General features: G+C 41.9%; 1 protein-coding gene across 2 annotated transcripts in view; it reads left to right on the top strand.

Moving 5' to 3' along the window:
- The window catches only part of FAT2 (FAT atypical cadherin 2), a 234,157-nt gene extending 222,107 nt beyond the window's left edge, over nt 1-12,050 (top strand). For both annotated transcript variants that reach the window (XM_069199589.1, XM_069199588.1), the window contains exons 23-24: nt 4,118-4,707; nt 8,792-12,050. In XM_069199589.1, the coding sequence (XP_069055690.1) occupies nt 4,118-4,707; nt 8,792-9,297 (1,096 nt within the window). In that variant the 3' untranslated portion in view covers nt 9,298-12,050. The remainder of the gene's footprint in view (nt 1-4,117; nt 4,708-8,791) is intronic.
- The last annotated feature ends 5,759 nt before the right edge of the window (nt 12,051-17,809 follow it).

Below are 17,809 nucleotides of genomic sequence, written 5' to 3'. Positions count from 1 at the left end.
ATAGTAAACACCATAGAAGGATTGTGCACCATGAATAACACCATGTAGATTCGAGGAATAAATCATGCGACTTGTCAACTCGAAAACTTCCAAGTAAATGCCTTAGAATGGAAGCGCACAATGAATAACATGAATTAAGCACGATGAAAGAAACGCGCGTCTTGCCGATTCGAATGCCACCATGTAACTGCCAAGGAATGGTAGCGCACAATGAATAACATGAATTAAGCATGAGGAAAGAATTGCGCGCCTTGCCGATTCGAGTGCCACCATGTAACTGCCAAGGAATGGTAGCGCACAATGAATAACATGAATTAAGCATGAGGAAAGAATTGCGTGTCTTGCTGATTCGAATGCCACCATGTAACTGCCAAGGAATGGTAGCGTACAATGAATAACATGAATTAAGCATGAGGAAAGAATAGCGCGTCTTGCCGATTCGAATACCACCATGTAACTGCCCAGGATTGGTAACACACAATGAATATCAATGGTTAAATCACAAGAACATGAATTGCGCGTCTTGCCGGTTCGAATGCCACCATGTAACTGTCAAGGAATGGTAGCGCACAATAAATATCAAGGGTTAAATAACAAGAACATGAATTGCGCATCTCGCCGATTCGAATGCCACCATGTAACTGTCAAAGAATGGTAGCGCACAATGAATATCAAGGGTTAAATCACAAGAACATGAATCGCGCGTCTTGCCGATTCGAGTATCAGCATGCAAATGCCACGAAATGCCCAAGCGCACATTCACACGCGCAAGAGTTAAATGGTTTATCATGCAAGAATTAGGCCCAAGAACTCGAGCGTCCTCGATAACGGGGTCGGGGGCCCAGCCCAACCTCCGTCTTACCGCCCTGATTAAGGATCACCAATGTAAATGAAGGGCAGAGGCCTGGAAAATCAAAGTAGGCCACCGGAACAGGAGCTCAGGAAGTTGCTGCTACTCTGCAGCGGGACCTCGGAATAGTGAGTACGTGGAGCTGGGCTGGCTCCCTTATATAGAGTCTTGGCCCAGCCCACAAACCACACCCAGGCATGCTGCAGGGAAAGCTTCTATAGAAGGCCCTGGAAGGGGACCACACCCTGACACAGTCTGGAAACCTGCAGCAGTACAGAGCATGTCAACAGTATTTATATGCATGCTGAACATAAGTCTTTAAGATTAAACTCTGCCATGCAAAAGGTTAAACAACGTCATATCATCACAATGCATAAGTTATGTTAGCTTGAAACTGTTGGGTTTTTGCATTCTTGTCACCCGTAGAGCGTGCACTGCCCTGATGTTGACATAAATGGAGATAGAGTAGATGTAATGCAAAGAAAACTTTCAAAATAGAGTAGATACATACTTTTTAAAACGTGTCAAAAACCTGCTACTGCTCAAATTAATTGGATTTTAGAACCAATTGTTTAGTGGAGTTTTAAAGTTCTGTCTACCTTGAAATGTTCTTTTAAGCAGAAATTAGCAACATTTAGCAACTTACTGAATATGTAGACAAGATAATTGATAAAATATTATATTTTTAGGCATATGGCGAGGTTGGGCTTACCTCCTATTTAAAAAAAGATCATAATGGAACTTTCAACTCTCACTCTGCCAAATAGTTAGAAAAATCATAAAATGTCCTATGACAAATATTTTGAAATCCTTCTCTTCCTTCTTGAGTGGTCTCAGAAGTTCATCAAATGGAACAAAATTGTCACACAATATACTAAAACAATCAGCATCAGAAAACCTTTTTTATATTACCTGTAATCATCCCAGAATACCAACATCAATGCTCTTGTTGTTAGTGGCATAGTTGAAAATGTGATACTTATCGCACTTCTAAAATCCGATAATCCGGGGATTAGAATTTAAATGTGCAATCATGATTGAATGTTCCAAGCTGTGCCTTTTAAAATGGGGCACAACATGCATATTTGGTAAAATGTGCACCAAAATCCGCCTGTCCTGCTACTTTCCCTCAGTGAATTTCAACAAGTTTGACCTGACAAAATTAATCTGGGGGAAACTGCAGGGATGTGGTAATTACCAGGAAACTTGTGATCCCAATTCATGCACAAATCTATGTTTGAGTAGGGATCAATTAAAAAATGCCCACTCGCGTGGCCCAAAAGTCAACAAATCCTCAGACAAAGCCCCTTAAATATCAGTGACAAATTGTAACAAAACCACATGTTCCAAAAATTCACAGTCTCCTCAAATGTTCATGAGCTTCCCCACAATATCAACAGTAATATCATCCAAATCATCGTGAAACAGCACAAAAATATTAGCATCAACTAGCACCTTCCCCCAATTGTACTCACAGCCATTACTATCTACGTTGTCCTATCCTAGCCTATTACTTACACTGTATCAGCTATAGACAACTTTTAGATATTAGTTAGAAAAGATCACTTGTGGACTATACCAAAAATGTACAGTGGGCTTTGAGTCAGTCCACTGCTGTCCTTTGCTTTCTCGTCACTCTCATTTGCTTGCTTCTTATTCACTTGCTTCACTTTCTCCTTTTGTTTGTTGCTACACTGGAGAACAGCTTCTTCATTCAATCTAGATTGGATTGCTTGTATCATTCTTCTGCTTACATTCGGGAAACCACTTTTTTTTCTTTTGCTGTTAGCATTCAAAGTAAGTGCGCATGTTGGTTCCTCTCTATGCACTGTGTTTTTGCTATATGCATTTCATAGCCTTCTCAAATATCTATGCCCTTCTCAAAGTGCTCTGTGTTGTTCCCTCCTCCACTGATGCATCCAATGCTTACCCCATGCTGGTTTTTACATATTTTTTTATTTGTTCCTCCTTGCCTTAGATTCCTCTGTAACTCCTCCCCCTCACACATTCTTTTATTTCTCCCCCGTCCCTTGTGGTCCTTAAAATAAAATATGTATTGTTAAAAAAAATGTTGAAGTGCCTGGCAACTGCCACTTGCTACCGGGCCACTCATTGAAGAAAAAAAAAAAAAAAAATGCTTTGGAGGTTGTAAAAAATATTTGTTTTTATTTACAGCCCCAAGTGGTGTCTGCCATCTCATTATGGTAAATTAAAAAATAAATAAAATGGCATTCACATCATTCTGCTGCTGCACGCACACATTATTACACAAGCATGTGCATACATCATCATGTATGCATCTGCAAATGGAATTATGTGGTCACCAATAGGGTCATGATGCATAAACATCATTGTGGTTTTCTTTCCTTTTTTCCTGATGCTGCACAGCATTGGCAAAATGCATTTTCGAAGTCATTAGGTTAAAAGGGTGAGACCAAGTGCTTAATTTGTAAAAGAATAAGTGCTGTGGCACAAAGTTTTGTTCAGAAGTCTACCGCTAGCGCTATCAAATATTGGGTGAGACGAATACTGAGGTTGCATAGTCTTCATTTCAGTTCAAGCTTTTTTCATCCACCACCAGACACTCGTGTGCCTTTATCTCATTCATGCAGGCTTTTTTTTATCCCAGCTATCTCCTTTGCCACTGTTTTGCGTCTTTATCTCCCTTCTTCTTTCCCTCACTGTGTTTCTCTTTCTCTTGCTCTGGGTCGCAGTCTGATGAGTAAAAAAGGTGGTGTCACCTACAAACGAGTGCTGGTGAACCCCAGTTGTAACCACCATTTCATCACAAATTAAGCACTGGTGAGACCTATTGGCTTTGTCAATGCTTGTTTTGCCCTGCTTCGTGTATTTCTTCTCCTCCCTCGAACACGCTCACTGTCACCTTACAAATTTCCTGTGTTTCTGCTATTGACATGCATTCTCTGCCACACTGTCTTCTGCTGGCTCTGCATTCCACCTGCAGGAAGGAGAAGTTGAGTTGATGCTAAGACCATCTTTAAGCTAGAATGGAAGTGTTTTTTTTTTTTTCATAGTAGTGTTTATTCCTGGAGGTCTCCAGTCATATAGTGTCAGGATCAGTCAGCCATAGCCCAGCAGAATTGAGTACGTGGTTCAAGCTTCTAATTTGCTAAGGGATCATGAAAACTCTTACCTACCCGCTAATTCGAGAATATTTATTGACAGAATGTAATTAATTGTATGTTGAAGTCAGAAGATTAATGTGTGTTCTTGCCTCTTTCTCCCTTCCCAACCATTATTCTGCAGGTGTGAGGATGATGTCTTAGGGTGTCCAGAGGCTCCCTGCATGAACGGGGGGCACTGTGAGAAGAGTGACAGTGATGGCTCCCCACGCTGTAACTGCACTGATGGGTATGGGGGCCCGACCTGCGAGGTATGGCAGTTGCCTGAGACAAGAAGCTACAGCATGGTGACAGGGCCTCGCGAGATTGCAGAGATTGTGGCCGGTGTCCTCGGGCTTGGTATCCTGGTGGGAGCCTTCATCATCCTGAAAAAGCACCTTCAACGTCGGAAGATGGCCCATAAACCTGTCCCCAAGGAAGACCCTGACGTTATCCTGAAGAACGAGTTCTCCAAGAATATTGGTGTAGATACGCAAGGTGCTGGACCACCAATTGAATTGAATCTTATAAGGACTGGTTCGCAGAACAACTTGGATGCATCTGGCTCATGCAAGCAGCTGGACGCACCAGAATTCACATCCTTTGGCTCTGGAAACACTCAGAAAGCACGTGGAACTGTAGTGTGTAGTGTCGCACCCAACCTCCCACCAGCTCCACCTTCGAGCTCCGACAATGAGTCCATTGTGAAGAGCACTTGGGAAGGTGATGACTTCGGTGAGTGCCTCCGTTCACATTAGGACATCTTTCTATCTTACCACTGTTTCTTCAGGCTATTTAAAATAATGTGAATTTGTCTACTTCTTTGCCCAGTTTTATAAGAAATTAGCCCCCTCCCAACAGAGCAAGTCACCTAGATGGGATGTAGATTAAAGTGCCAGACTCAACAAAAAATACTAAAGGTCCCTAAATCCCTCGGTCTTTTACAGTTCTTTCTGTGCAGGAAGAACACCTGAAACAGAAACCATGAGAAAGAAAAGGGAGCGTGGGGAGTGAAAGAGGTGACATGTTAATTTGAAAGGGAAATTGAAAGAGAAAAGGAAAGTGAAAATAGGAAAGAAAAACGAAAAAGAAGGTGAAATTGAAATTAAAAAGGGAAGGGAAAAAGAGAAAGAAACCGAAAGAGGGAAGAGGGAAAGGATGGGGAGAAAAATGACAAACACATTTTGTTATTTTGTTATGATTCAGCACACTCTTTTCTCTGCTACATTATCTACCTTCCATGGAGGAAATAATGCAAATGACCAATATTTTCTGGTATGTAGCTACAATGTAATGCCTGTTTTCAATGTCTTCTTACGCACACATACCGTTATGTACACAGAGAGGAATGGAGGGTAGGAAGGTGGAGGTGTTTGCGTTCCTCTGTGGTCTATTATCAAAATTTGTATCAGGATTTTTTAATACAATAAAAGAGACTGTCTGAATTCCGTAATTGGAATTGTCTAAGCCTTAAGGAGTCTTATCACGCTGGCAGACATTTCAAGAAGAAATTGATAATTTCTGTAGTCAAGACAGAGAGCTGAATTCAGAATGCTCACAGTGGGCATTTTGCACAGAACAAGGACTTCAAGGAGAAAAATAAAATGGAGAACTAGTGCGAGAACTCACACTGCGTCTCATAATATACATTATGAGGAGCAATTCAAATAATGCAACTATTCATAGTTTTGTAAATGGGGAATCTGGGGGGTTTGCCCTCTCAGCATCAGTTTCCCCAGTCTCCTTCTCTGAGCATGTGCAGTTTCTCAGCAGCCAGCACAACCCACCTAATTTGCTCAAAAGATTTATTGGCCAGTCCCATGCGCTGCAGTACCCACCAACTTCCAGGGTTGCCTCCCCCGGTTGTGTCCTATCCTGCCCACCTGCACACCCATCTGCTACCTTATCGCATAGCTCCCAGAACTTGCATTGCTCCAGCTGCCCAACATCACAGTTACTGGTGTTCTCTGGAAGGGTCCAGCCTCCTGCTTGCAAGATCCCCTCACCCAGGGACATTCTGAAGCAGGAAATGTTATAGACGGCAGGGCACAAGTAGTTGCGAGGAATCAGAAAACTCTAGTGCATCAACAGTTTTTTAGGTCTAAAAATCATTGAACTTCACCATTTCCAGATAACTCAAATAACTATAACTCAGGACCCGGCTTTACACAGTCATATAATCAGTGATATCACAGAACATGATATGAGTGGTGTAGTCATAAATAGGACATGGTGAGGGTGCAAGTTAAAGTTGCTTGAGTTAACTATAACCGGTGAATTTTCAGTGTTTTTAGAGTTTAAAATGTTACATTTTAACTAACACTGTCACCTTATTAAGAGTCCTACATCTGCCCCTGCCCAAACTTGCTCCATTCCACCTCACTGTTTAGTACCATGCCCTGGTGATTTCTCCTTCTTCAGGAGAACTAAATACTCTTTTTTTTCCTGCATGTGAGCCTCATCCTGCAGCAGCAATAGCCTCCCCCTTTGCCATTCTAACTGATGCTAACACGCATTTGCAAATTCATTGTCATGCGATTTGGTCCAAGCAACGACAAGTTGGCGTATCAGAGGTAATATTTTAGTTCACAGACAGATATCTTTGGCACTGAGAAAAATTGCTATGCCTCTATTTTGTTTTCTTTAAATAAGTCCATATACATATAAATTATTGCTCGACATTGATATCTGTAATACAAATCAGAGGCCATAAACCTATGTTGACTTCCTTGTGTTAGCTGTCTACTTATTTACTTTTATATGACTGCTTAACCCCTGCAGCTGTGTCCGTAAAATTGACTTCTTCACCTATTTGTCTATCCTGAATTCTGCCCCCTTTCCTGGATTTTAAAGGTCACTGTCTGTAATTTGTCTCCGTGCAAGGTGGCCACCCTATCTGGGTGACCTTTGGTTGCACCCTCAAGCCCTCAACAGAATCCTATTTGTTGTAGTGCGGAAAGGTGAAGGTTAAAACGTGAAAAGTACAGGCGGTAGACGGGAGTTTTAGAGCACTTGTAACTTTTGAGTTCTGCTGCTGCCTTTGAATAATGGAGGTGCATAAACTGACCGGAGCTTGTCTACCCTAACTCTGCCCTACTGCACATCCCTTTTCTGTCGTGTAAGTATAGTAATAGGCAAATGCTGGAAATATTTGGAACTGCTGAATATTTAACTTTCCACAATGAAAAATTAAGAGTGTAGGTTTAGGAAATAGAATTTCAATTAGTATGCGTGCCTTTAGCACAGTTTGGTGCAAATACAGTGGAAGGACTGAGAATCTTAAACAATCTTCTGCCCATGGACGTCAAATCACCCAAATGCCAGGGGTAGCGGAAGTGACATCACACGCCATTTCATCTTTACGTTCACTTACAGACACATGCTTACATAAAGACACATTCACTCATACACACACTCTCTTTTACATAAACACACTCTCACCAGCACGCATGCACACAACATACATTTCAAAGTGTTTTTTACTTAACTCAATTACCAAAGAGGATCATATTCCAGCTAACTGTACTCCATTTTTTTTATTACTAATAGTGAATATATTATTCACTTATAGTGCAATTTTAAAAAACGGATTGAAAACTAGGCAGTGGAGCCCCAATCAACGTCCATAAGCACGACCTGTCGCTGTGTTCCGGGCACTTCATTTTGCCACCTCCGAGGTCAGGGGCCGCAGAGGCAGTGCCAGGGGTCGCAAGGGGCAAGCTGGGGGTCGCAACTGAGACCCGTGGCGACCCCTAATTGACGTCCATGCTTCTGACTAAAATGGAATTGTATATTTTTATTGCAATAATGACATCAGTAACTGTAATCAAGCTGTAATTGGCAATTACACAATCTCTGCCAGCGTTACATAACCTTACAACATGCCAGAGACAAAATAAATTTGACCCAGCCTGGAGCAAGTTAAAGCAAGCATTCATATTGGTCCAGAAACCGAACTCTATGTTTTTTTCACAGGAGAGTGATTTCTTAAATATTTTTGCCAACTCTGCTTACTGATAGGAGCTGATGCTTGCTGGCAAACCTGGCAGACATACTTCTGAAGACTGAATCAGTAGAGAGGAAGCGACTGTGGTCAACGTTAGCCTGTTCCCGGTGTATCGGCTGCATGTGTTGAACGGGCAACTACAAGCCACTTTCTACCTTTCCCATAATATTCCTGAGTGACCTGACACCAGGTCATCACTCACTGGTATCCAAGACGTGGTTTATTGTAGATGCAGACTATACCACCCTTTATCTGGAAAGCAACCAATTCTTCCTTGAGATTGATATTTTAGTAAAATGAGGCTTCTGTTTATCCTTGTGATGCGAATGGGAGCTTCCTCTCAATCTACTCTCTTGTTTTCTATTCCTCATCGCTCAGTCTGCACTGTATCCATTATATATTGTCGCAATTTTAAACCATTCTCTTTCGGTCTCTCTTCCATCTGACCCCTCCTTGCCTAGATACCCCTCATACATTTCTGAATCTCAGCCAATGCATATATATTCTACAAAGAAGAAATTCTAGTCCTATAGATACTTCTGCTCAAAGTAGTGGACCGTGGAGCAACTCTAAACTATGTAGCGACCCCTTTTCCCCTCTATCATCCTGCATTACCTTCAAAACACTTTTGACAATCAACCTTACTATTGCCACCATTGGGAGCAAACACCAAGCTCGCTCATTGCATGTTACCGTCACCTACAGACCCCTTCTTGAACCTCTTTTATATAATAATTGGTGCAGGATAAGATCAAATCGATGTTACAGGAAACATTGCCATCAAAATGACTCTCTTCTCTTCTTTCCTTCTAGTGCATCCTGCTGAAACAACATACTGGCCACCAAGTTACGGAACTCCAGCACTTCAAGAATATCAGCGCTACGAGATCACACATCGGCCACTTCCTCCCCCACCTCTGCCTCCTCTTCCCAGGGACTCTGAGCATGCAGACCTCTATGGCGGTTTCCCATTCCCACTGGACCAGACCAACAAGCGGGCACCTCTTCCCACTCTCTACAGCAATAAAAACTTGGAAGATCTGATGATCCCTCGGCCCGAGGAGGTGCCACCCTCCCAGTGCCAGAATGAATACACCGCCATCAGTTACTATCCATTGCCCTTAGCAGAGGGGAACCAGTATCAGCCCAACCCTGGCTACAAGCGGGTCAGTATGCGCCTGAGTGTAGCACAGCCTTCTTATGCTGATGTTGAGGGGCCAGCCCCAACTCGCAGAGCCCTGTCCTTGGTGGTCCCTAACTACGAGGACTCAGACATGGTGGAGAGTGACTATGGCAGTTCAGAGGAAGTTATCTTCTGACCACTGGTCCCTGGATGGAACCTTTTGAACATGGTAGTCAAGGTGCAACAGAAGCCCAAAGCCACCTGTGGGTTCAACATATTGAGTGTACTGAAGTAATAATCTCAAGCATCATCATCCTTGACCCTGTTGTGGCCCCTGAAGGCTTAAAGTTGGCATCCTGCTACTCAACACTCTTGCACATTCCCAAGCATTGATACTGCCAAAGGAGAGAATTTGGTTAAATGCGTAGCATTTGCAAGTCAAATGGATTCCTGTCTTCAGCTGGAGATGAACATAAACTTGCCTTGCTCTGGTATGTTGCTAAGATTGGTCACTGGTTGGCTTATCTATCCCCATGTAAAATGTAAGTGTGGCAAATCTGCACTCTGGTATCAACACAGTACTCAGATGGTGTTGCTGATGTGTTGGCATGACGAAAACCAGACTTCTAACAAAAGGATACTGAGCAGCGTAATACAAACCGCATGTTTTCCAAGCTTGCGGTAAAATCAGGTCCCAAGTTCTGGCAAGGGACACTATTTGTTTACTGATTGTTAAGGACACCTGTTACGTAGATCCAATGGCGCGTGGCCTCAGGGCAAGGGTGTCTTTCAGCCTCAGGAATCCAGGCATGACTGAAAGACTGGTCAAAATGGGGTATCAAGTGGCCCTCTACCGGGCTGGCCCTGGAATCTGAGCTAAGATCCAAAGAGGTTGTGCTATGATAGCAGCCTTGAGACTGATGTGACTGTACCGGATCTTGGCAGGGTGTGTGAAAAGATGATGCTCACAAAGCAAAATAGATCAAGTCGAGATGGAAAAAACAGGAGTATGGATGGAGAGAGACACTTGAGCTGGAAACACAAGGCGAGAAGAGGAAAGAGAAGAGCTGCATGGTATCACATGCACATTGTTACTGTTTGATAGTCGGAGAATCTTAGCGTAGGACACACTGCCACAAATCACCCAAGAGTGAGATACGCTGACTGTGAGGGCGCTTCAGTGTTTTGTACGATGATTCATTCAGTGAAAGCACTCCAGTATTAGATGTGCTGGCCAAGAAATTGTAAGGGAACTCTGTCTTTATTTAGGGACTATATCCTTGATATCACTCCGGTAGCACATATACTGACTGTGTAATTAGAGAAAGCTCAAGGAGCAGGTCTATTGAAAAAGTAATAGCGAGCCCACATCAGTGACCTGTGTACTGACTTTCTAATAACCAGAGTGCTGCCGAATTACAGTGTTATAAATACTAACTGTGTAAGTAGTGAAACCACTGCAATATTAAATATACTGAGTGTACGTAAGCGACAGTAACATAGAGCTCGATGCAGAGTTTATTTACAAGAACACTGTTAACATGACCACAAAATGCAGTAAAGGCCTCTAGATTTTGCTCTGTACAAAGTACTTGATGGGAAGTTGGCAATTGGTCTTTTTCACATGGCCTTCAATGATTGTATTTTTTCCCCTTCTTTCCAAAATAACCAATCAGCGAACGTGTTACTGCCTGCACAACTCCCAGTCCATAGTGTGCGCAGGTAGCAGGGGAGCACAGACCTGTAACATTTCCCTCCTATCTTAACCCTTACCTGATCTGCCCAATAGAATCCACTTGGAGCCCCCCTTCAAATGAAACTTTCGTTCCCAATTCCGTGGCCTGAGGCAAGATGCGTGGCTGCGTTTGTGACAGCTAAAAGTCGGCCTCTGTAGCATGATTCACTTACCAGCAGGGAACAGCTCTGTGCAGATAGTGCAACCAGACGTGCCTCATGTGTGCATGGGCTGAATCACACCACACCATCAATTATTTAGCTTTGAATGCTTGTATGGACCAGAAGTAATTTCAAGATGATTTTCCCATTATAGCACATAGACTCAGAGTGCCATTGTTTAAAAGACTACCTATTTATGTGGTTCTACAATCCTTAATCATATCAGCTTTCAAAACGCATCGTACATTCCTCAGAAAATGGGTTTAACTCTAAAATTCCCCATCAAAGTCAGTGGTCTGAAAGTTCCCCTAGTGGGAATCGGCATCCGAAGGCTATTAACTAGAGATAATTTCTTCACCATTAGATTTGACCTAACATTAGAAAAACGTTAAGGCCCATATTTATACTTTTTTTTAGTGCCGCATTTGCACACCTTTTTTGAGGCAAAAGCAGCGCAAACGTACAAAATACAATTTTATTTTGTAACTTTGCACCACTTTTGCGGCAAAAAATGACGCAAATGTGGCGCTAAAAAGTATAAATATGGGCCTAAGTACACAGTTGAGAGGGAATTAAAAATTAATCTTATCTGTATAAAGAAGTAAAGTGGTAGTTCACCAATCCGCATTAAGAATAATGCACTGATACTCCCAATGCCTATTGGCAAGGGTCAATTAATGGTGTCCAGAACTGCTTTAGTCCAAACTACCATTTTTTGAGTGAGGCCACAACCTTGGTGAAAAGCCATACACTTGCCCTTCTAAATGCTTCCACTCTTCCATCCCTGTCACTGCAGCCTCCAATGATTGTGGTCCTGAATCTGAGTGTGTTGTTATATATTATTCTGCACGGCATTAGAAGCAATGCCTGCCCATGTGTGTTCCTATGCCTCCTTCAATCCTGCCTCCAACACACTTCCTCTGCATGGACGGCACATCCACCAAGTGTATTTAATACGAGGATTGTGTATTATCCGCGTATTTTGTAAAGTATTCTTTCTCTATGAGAGTTTAAACCATTTTGTAAAGCAATAAAGTATAATTTTTATTTTAACAGCCTGTGGCTCGTGGGTTTTCCTAATGGATGGTAGGTGTGACTAATGCAATATCAGTTTCTAGAAAACGAATAAAAGGTGGTTGAAAACAAGATTAATGAAAAAAGATTCGAAAGTAACGACAGAAGATTAAAAAAATCAAATATGTCTCCATTATTCCAAGGTAGTTCATCTCATTAAATTACACCCACAAGCAACTTTTTTTTAACGTTTGCTACTACTAAATGTGCATTTGCATTTGAGTATTCATACTAATATTATCAGGTGTGAACAATTTCTCAAATTTGGTAGCTTTCATATATAAGGGGTGTGAGAGCTGAGAAATACTTTAACGTACCTTTCTTTCTCACTTTGAAGGTAAGCTATTGTGTAAGTTTATAATGCATGAATGAATATATGTTTGGCCTTTCAGGTTTTTTTTTAGAATTCTTGAACCAGCAAAACAACACATTTTATAAAGGAACGCCACCTTAGACTTCCGAACTCCGTAAATCGTATTGGTTTTGTCGTACCTTTATACCATGTTTCCAGGGAAATGTATAACAACAGGGAATACAGTAACTACTGAATTCCAGACCTTGTTGCATAGATAAAGATGCATTGATAATGCATATGAACAGTTCGTTTTTTTTCAAATCAATTGAACAAAGATTATATTTTTACTAAATATGATACAATATTTTACCAGTAAGAGTGTGGACATTTACAAAGAAAGTTGGCTATATAACCATTTCTGTCATCCCTAACGTCTTGGTGAACTTTAAAAGAAAATAGTACAGGGAGTGCAGAATTATTAGGCAAATGAGTATTTTGACCACATCATCCTCTTTATGCATGTTGTCTTACTCCAAGCTGTATAGGCTCGAAAGCCTACTACCAATTAAGCATATTAGGTGATGTGCATCTCTGTAATGAGAAGGGGTGTGGTCTAATGACATCAACACCCTATATCAGGTGTGCATAATTATTAGGCAACTTCCTTTCCTTTGGCAAAATGGGTCAAAAGAAGGACTTGACAGGCTCCGAAAAGTCAAAAATAGTGAGATATCTTGCAGAGGGATGCAGCACTCTTAAAATTGCAAAGCTTCTGAAGCGTGATCATCGAACAATCAAGCGTTTCATTCAAAATAGTCAACAGGGTCGCAAGAAGCGTGTGGAAAAACCAAGGCGCAAAATAACTGCCCATGAACTGAGAAAAGTCAAGCGTGCAGCTGCCACGATGCCACTTGCCACCAGTTTGGCCATATTTCAGAGCTGCAACATCACTGGAGTGCCCAAAAGCACAAGGTGTGCAATACTCAGAGACATGGCCAAGGTAAGAAAGGCTGAAAGACGACCACCACTGAACAAGACACACAAGCTGAAACGTCAAGACTGGGCCAAGAAATATCTCAAGACTGATTTTTCTAAGGTTTTATGGACTGATGAAATGAGAGTGAGTCTTGATGGGCCAGATGGATGGGCCCGTGGCTGGATTGGTAAAGGGCAGAGAGCTCCAGTCCGACTCAGACGCCAGCAAGGTGGAGGTGGAGTACTGGTTTGGGCTGGTATCATCAAAGATGAGCTTGTGGGGCCTTTTCGGGTTGAGGATGGAGTCAAGCTCAACTCCCAGTCCTACTGCCAGTTCCTGGAAGACACCTTCTTCAAGCAGTGGTACAGGAAGAAGTCTGTATCCTTCAAGAAAAACATGATTTTCATGCAGGACAATGCTCCATCACACGCGTCCAAGTACTCCACAGCGTGGCTGGCAAGAAAGGGTATAAAAGAAGGAAATCTAATGACATGGCCTCCTTGTTCACCTGATCTGAACCCCATTGAGAACCTGTGGTCCATCATCAAATGTGAGATTTACAAGGAGGGAAAACAGTACACCTCTCTGAACAGTGTCTGGGAGGCTGTGGTTGCTGCTGCACGCAATGTTGATGGTGAACAGATCAAAACACTGACAGAATCCATGGATGGCAGGCTTTTGAGTGTCCTTGCAAAGAAAGGTGGCTATATTGGTCACTGATTTGTTTTTGTTTTGTTTTTGAATGTCAGAAAAGTATATTTGTGAATGTTCAGATGTTATATTGGTTTCACTGGTAATAATAAATAATTGAAATGGGTATATATTTTTTTTTTGTTAAGTTGCCTAATAATTATGCACAGTAATAGTCACCTGCACACACAGATATCCCCCTAACATAGCTAAAACTAAAAACAAACTAAAAACTACTTCCAAAAATATTCAGCTTTGATATTAATGAGTTTTTTGGGTTCATTGAGAACATGGTTGTTGTTCAATAATAAAATTAATCCTCAAAAATACAACTTGCCTAATAATTCTGCACTCCCTGTATGTGGAAAATTCTGCAAAACGTAGAACTTACAAGAAATATGCCTACAAATTATACGAACTGTATTCAACTACAATGAATCATGTGCAATGAGATATATTTAAGAGGAAGCCAACCTTTGACCATGATATAGAGTCTTAACGGTAGGCCTGTTTCGTGGATATACCGAATTACAGGCAGGATGGGAGAAGTGAATTCAAGTCCCCCCTTCAGTTTGGAAAATTTACATTTCATACACACAGATAAATCTTCATGGTTCTGTCATAAATAAGTGATAGCTACAAGATGGGACAGAGACACTAATTAGAGTTATGATATTGGCTTTAAAGAAAATTCTGTAAAAGTGGTGATTGAGGTAGACACTGAGGACCTCATTTACAAGAACTGAAGCATCAGCATCAAACCGTCAGATTTCTTGTGCTAGATGCAAATGCCAAAGATGCACTGCATTTATAATACAGAGCTCAGGTTTTCACGGATGCGTCAGTAATTCTGATGCAACTGTTGGAGCTAAAGTTACGCATTGCTGGAGTTGCATCGTAAAACTGACGTAACTCCAGCAATGCATCAGAACACAGGGGAAAGTCCTAGGTGAAAAGCTGTGTGTCAATCCTTAACTGGTCTGAGCAGGCAAAAGGATTTTGACGCAGTCAAGTCACAGGGTGACACCGTGAAAAGTTCTAAATTCCACTGCGTCAGTTCTGCGTGGGTTTTATGGTAGGAACACCTGCCCTGCATACATTATACCTGCTGCAGGAATAATGTGAGGCAGGACAATACAAATGGACACATTGAGCCCAATGCGTCAGTTTGTAGATATGGAGCAGTGTATAGCACTGATTGCACTGCTGCAAAATGACGCAATGGCGGCACAAACTCCTTGTAGATGAGGCCCTGAAATTCTTGTAGCAGGCTTCATCAAAGTACATCTGGCAGGGCAGGATACTCATCACTTATCAACTGAACAAGCAGAAACTAAAACAGATAGTTTCACATTTCAAGAAAATATTGGGAATTAGAAGCTAGAAGAACATTCTCCATTCTTCGTCATATTATCATACTTATGTATTTAGTTCTCATATTACCTTCAATGAGAATACAGCCAAGCTGTATAGCCTCCATTGCTCACCAGGTTAAATTCAGGGGCCAGTGGTCTTTGGAGAGTACCCAAAGCCATTACACTGACATCAGCGATAGAGCTATAATTATTGGATCTTATGTTCTAGCATTCTCACTAGGGATCCTATATTGACTGATTGTGAGTATGACCCATGCCCACCATTTTCTTTTCAATCTCCTAAATGTAAACCACTGATCTCCACCAGTCTTACCAAGTGTGGGGTTCTGACTGGTACCCCCCCCACCATATGTCTCTCCTTGTCAGGAGGTACAAGAGAAAGCGTAATTTGCCTAAATCAGGGTAGGTCAAGCCCCACTCCATTGCCCCACCCAGCGTTCCAAGTAGTTTCTGCTTTGGGCTTACCTCCACCACCCATCCGCAGATGCTTGCAATTGTCTTACCCACCAGTTTCCAAAAGTGGATCAGGGCCAGGCAGCTGACATGTGAACATTGTCAGCATCCTGAATTCCACACCTTTTAGAACTGGAGTCTCTTTTTCCATTGAGCTTTGCTAACTTCATAGGTGGCCAATAAATTCTGTGAAGAGGGAACAAGTGTTTTTTCATAAGAGGGACAGATTTTATTGTGGAATAAAGTAAGTTAAAGGATATTTGCGAAGTTCCTGTAGCTCCCCTTTGGGTAGGTTGTTTTCCCATACATTATATGACAGTTTCCTGCACGTCTCACTGCCTTTACTAGATGTAGGTACCGCTTCACTACATCCTTCTTCATGGCCTTAATTTCCTGTAGCTCCATTTCGATGATGCTATTGGGCTCACAGTTTGTCCAACCCTTCGTCTTGAACCAAGTGACCAACTGATAGTACTTCAATCTAGACATGCCTCAACCAGTCCTCCCATGACATTAGTTTATCTCCCACCATTACCTACCACCATGTCTTAATCCCAGAAATTCTCAGAGGGCTAAATAGTCCTTCAAAGATTCCGGGGTCCCCAGGGAATCCTGAATTGGCAACAGTTTAATATAATATGGAATCCCTAATAGCACTCTAACATCAGACCATAATCAAGCACCTGATCTCAGACACTTATTTTTTTTTTTGAAGTATTTGAGGGCACCACATTTATAGAGGAAACCTTCTCACCTGACACCTCTGTCATGGCTTTATAAAGAATCCCCGTGCAGTACTCATCGGGGCAAGAGAACAGCATCCTCCAATTTTCCAATTGAAATGACCAAAATTAAAGCTGGATATCAGGGAGTTCCAGGTCCCCTTTACCCAGTTTACTTCTGAACTTTTTACAAGATAGACAGATACCTTTTGTGGCTCAAAGTAAATATGTTATTCTCCTCTTGATATTATCTAGGGCTTTCCCTTCAAAGATAAGTGGGATGTTGTCAAATAAGAAGCAAATTTTCACAAGATTAGCCCGTCCATAGATCATTAGGGGTAAAGACTTCCATTTGGCCATCAGCCTGAACACTACTCTCCTCACTCTCTACAGGTTCCTGTCCACAAGACTATCAAGATCATGTACTACACATATTCCCAGGTACCTAATGGCTTCCTTAGTACCTACTCCCTCCTGTTTCATATTCCACAGTATTATCTCGGTCTTAGCCTAATTAACTTTATAACCTAAGAACCCCCCAAAGAAAGCCAGTTCCTGTTCAAAATGTTTGAGTAATATCTGAGGTGAATACCATCAGATCGTCCGCATATAGAGCTACCTTCCTACTCATTCTCTCCACACCTGAAAGGGACTACCTCTGTGTTCAGGCTTAGGGTTTGCATCAATGTTTCCACATATAATGCAAACAGGAGTGGAGATAAGGGACACCCCTGCTTGGTTCCTCTCATGATTTTTAATGTAGCTGTTAACCAAAATTTTTGACATGGGGGGGTATACATTTTTTGTAAAACCACCGATTGTACCACCAACCCCCAGGTTTTGAGAACCAGCATCAGATATTCCCAATTAACTTGGTCAAAGGTTTTGGCTCCATCAAATGTGAGAACGGACAAGGGTAATGAGTGTTCAGTAGCAATACCAATAGTTCCAATCAGACAATGTGCTAGTTCCCTCAGTCGTTGTCAAGGCAGAAAGCGCTTTTGGTTTTGGTGTATTTTGCTGACAGCTATTTTATTCAAACGGTTAGCTAGGATATTAGCAAACACTTTGTAGTCACAACTTAACATGGATATGGGTCAGTATGACTGACACTCTTGTGGGTTCCTGCCAGGCTTCAGGATCAAGGAAATAGTTGTCTCATTCCACGATGGGAGGACAGCGAAACCTTCCAACAAAATTGAGTTGAACAGAGTTATCCATAAGGG

This window comes from Pleurodeles waltl, chromosome 7, assembly GCF_031143425.1.
Source record: "Pleurodeles waltl isolate 20211129_DDA chromosome 7, aPleWal1.hap1.20221129, whole genome shotgun sequence".
NCBI lineage: Eukaryota > Metazoa > Chordata > Amphibia > Caudata > Salamandridae > Pleurodeles > Pleurodeles waltl.
This window is presented reverse-complemented; position numbering and strand designations above follow the sequence as displayed.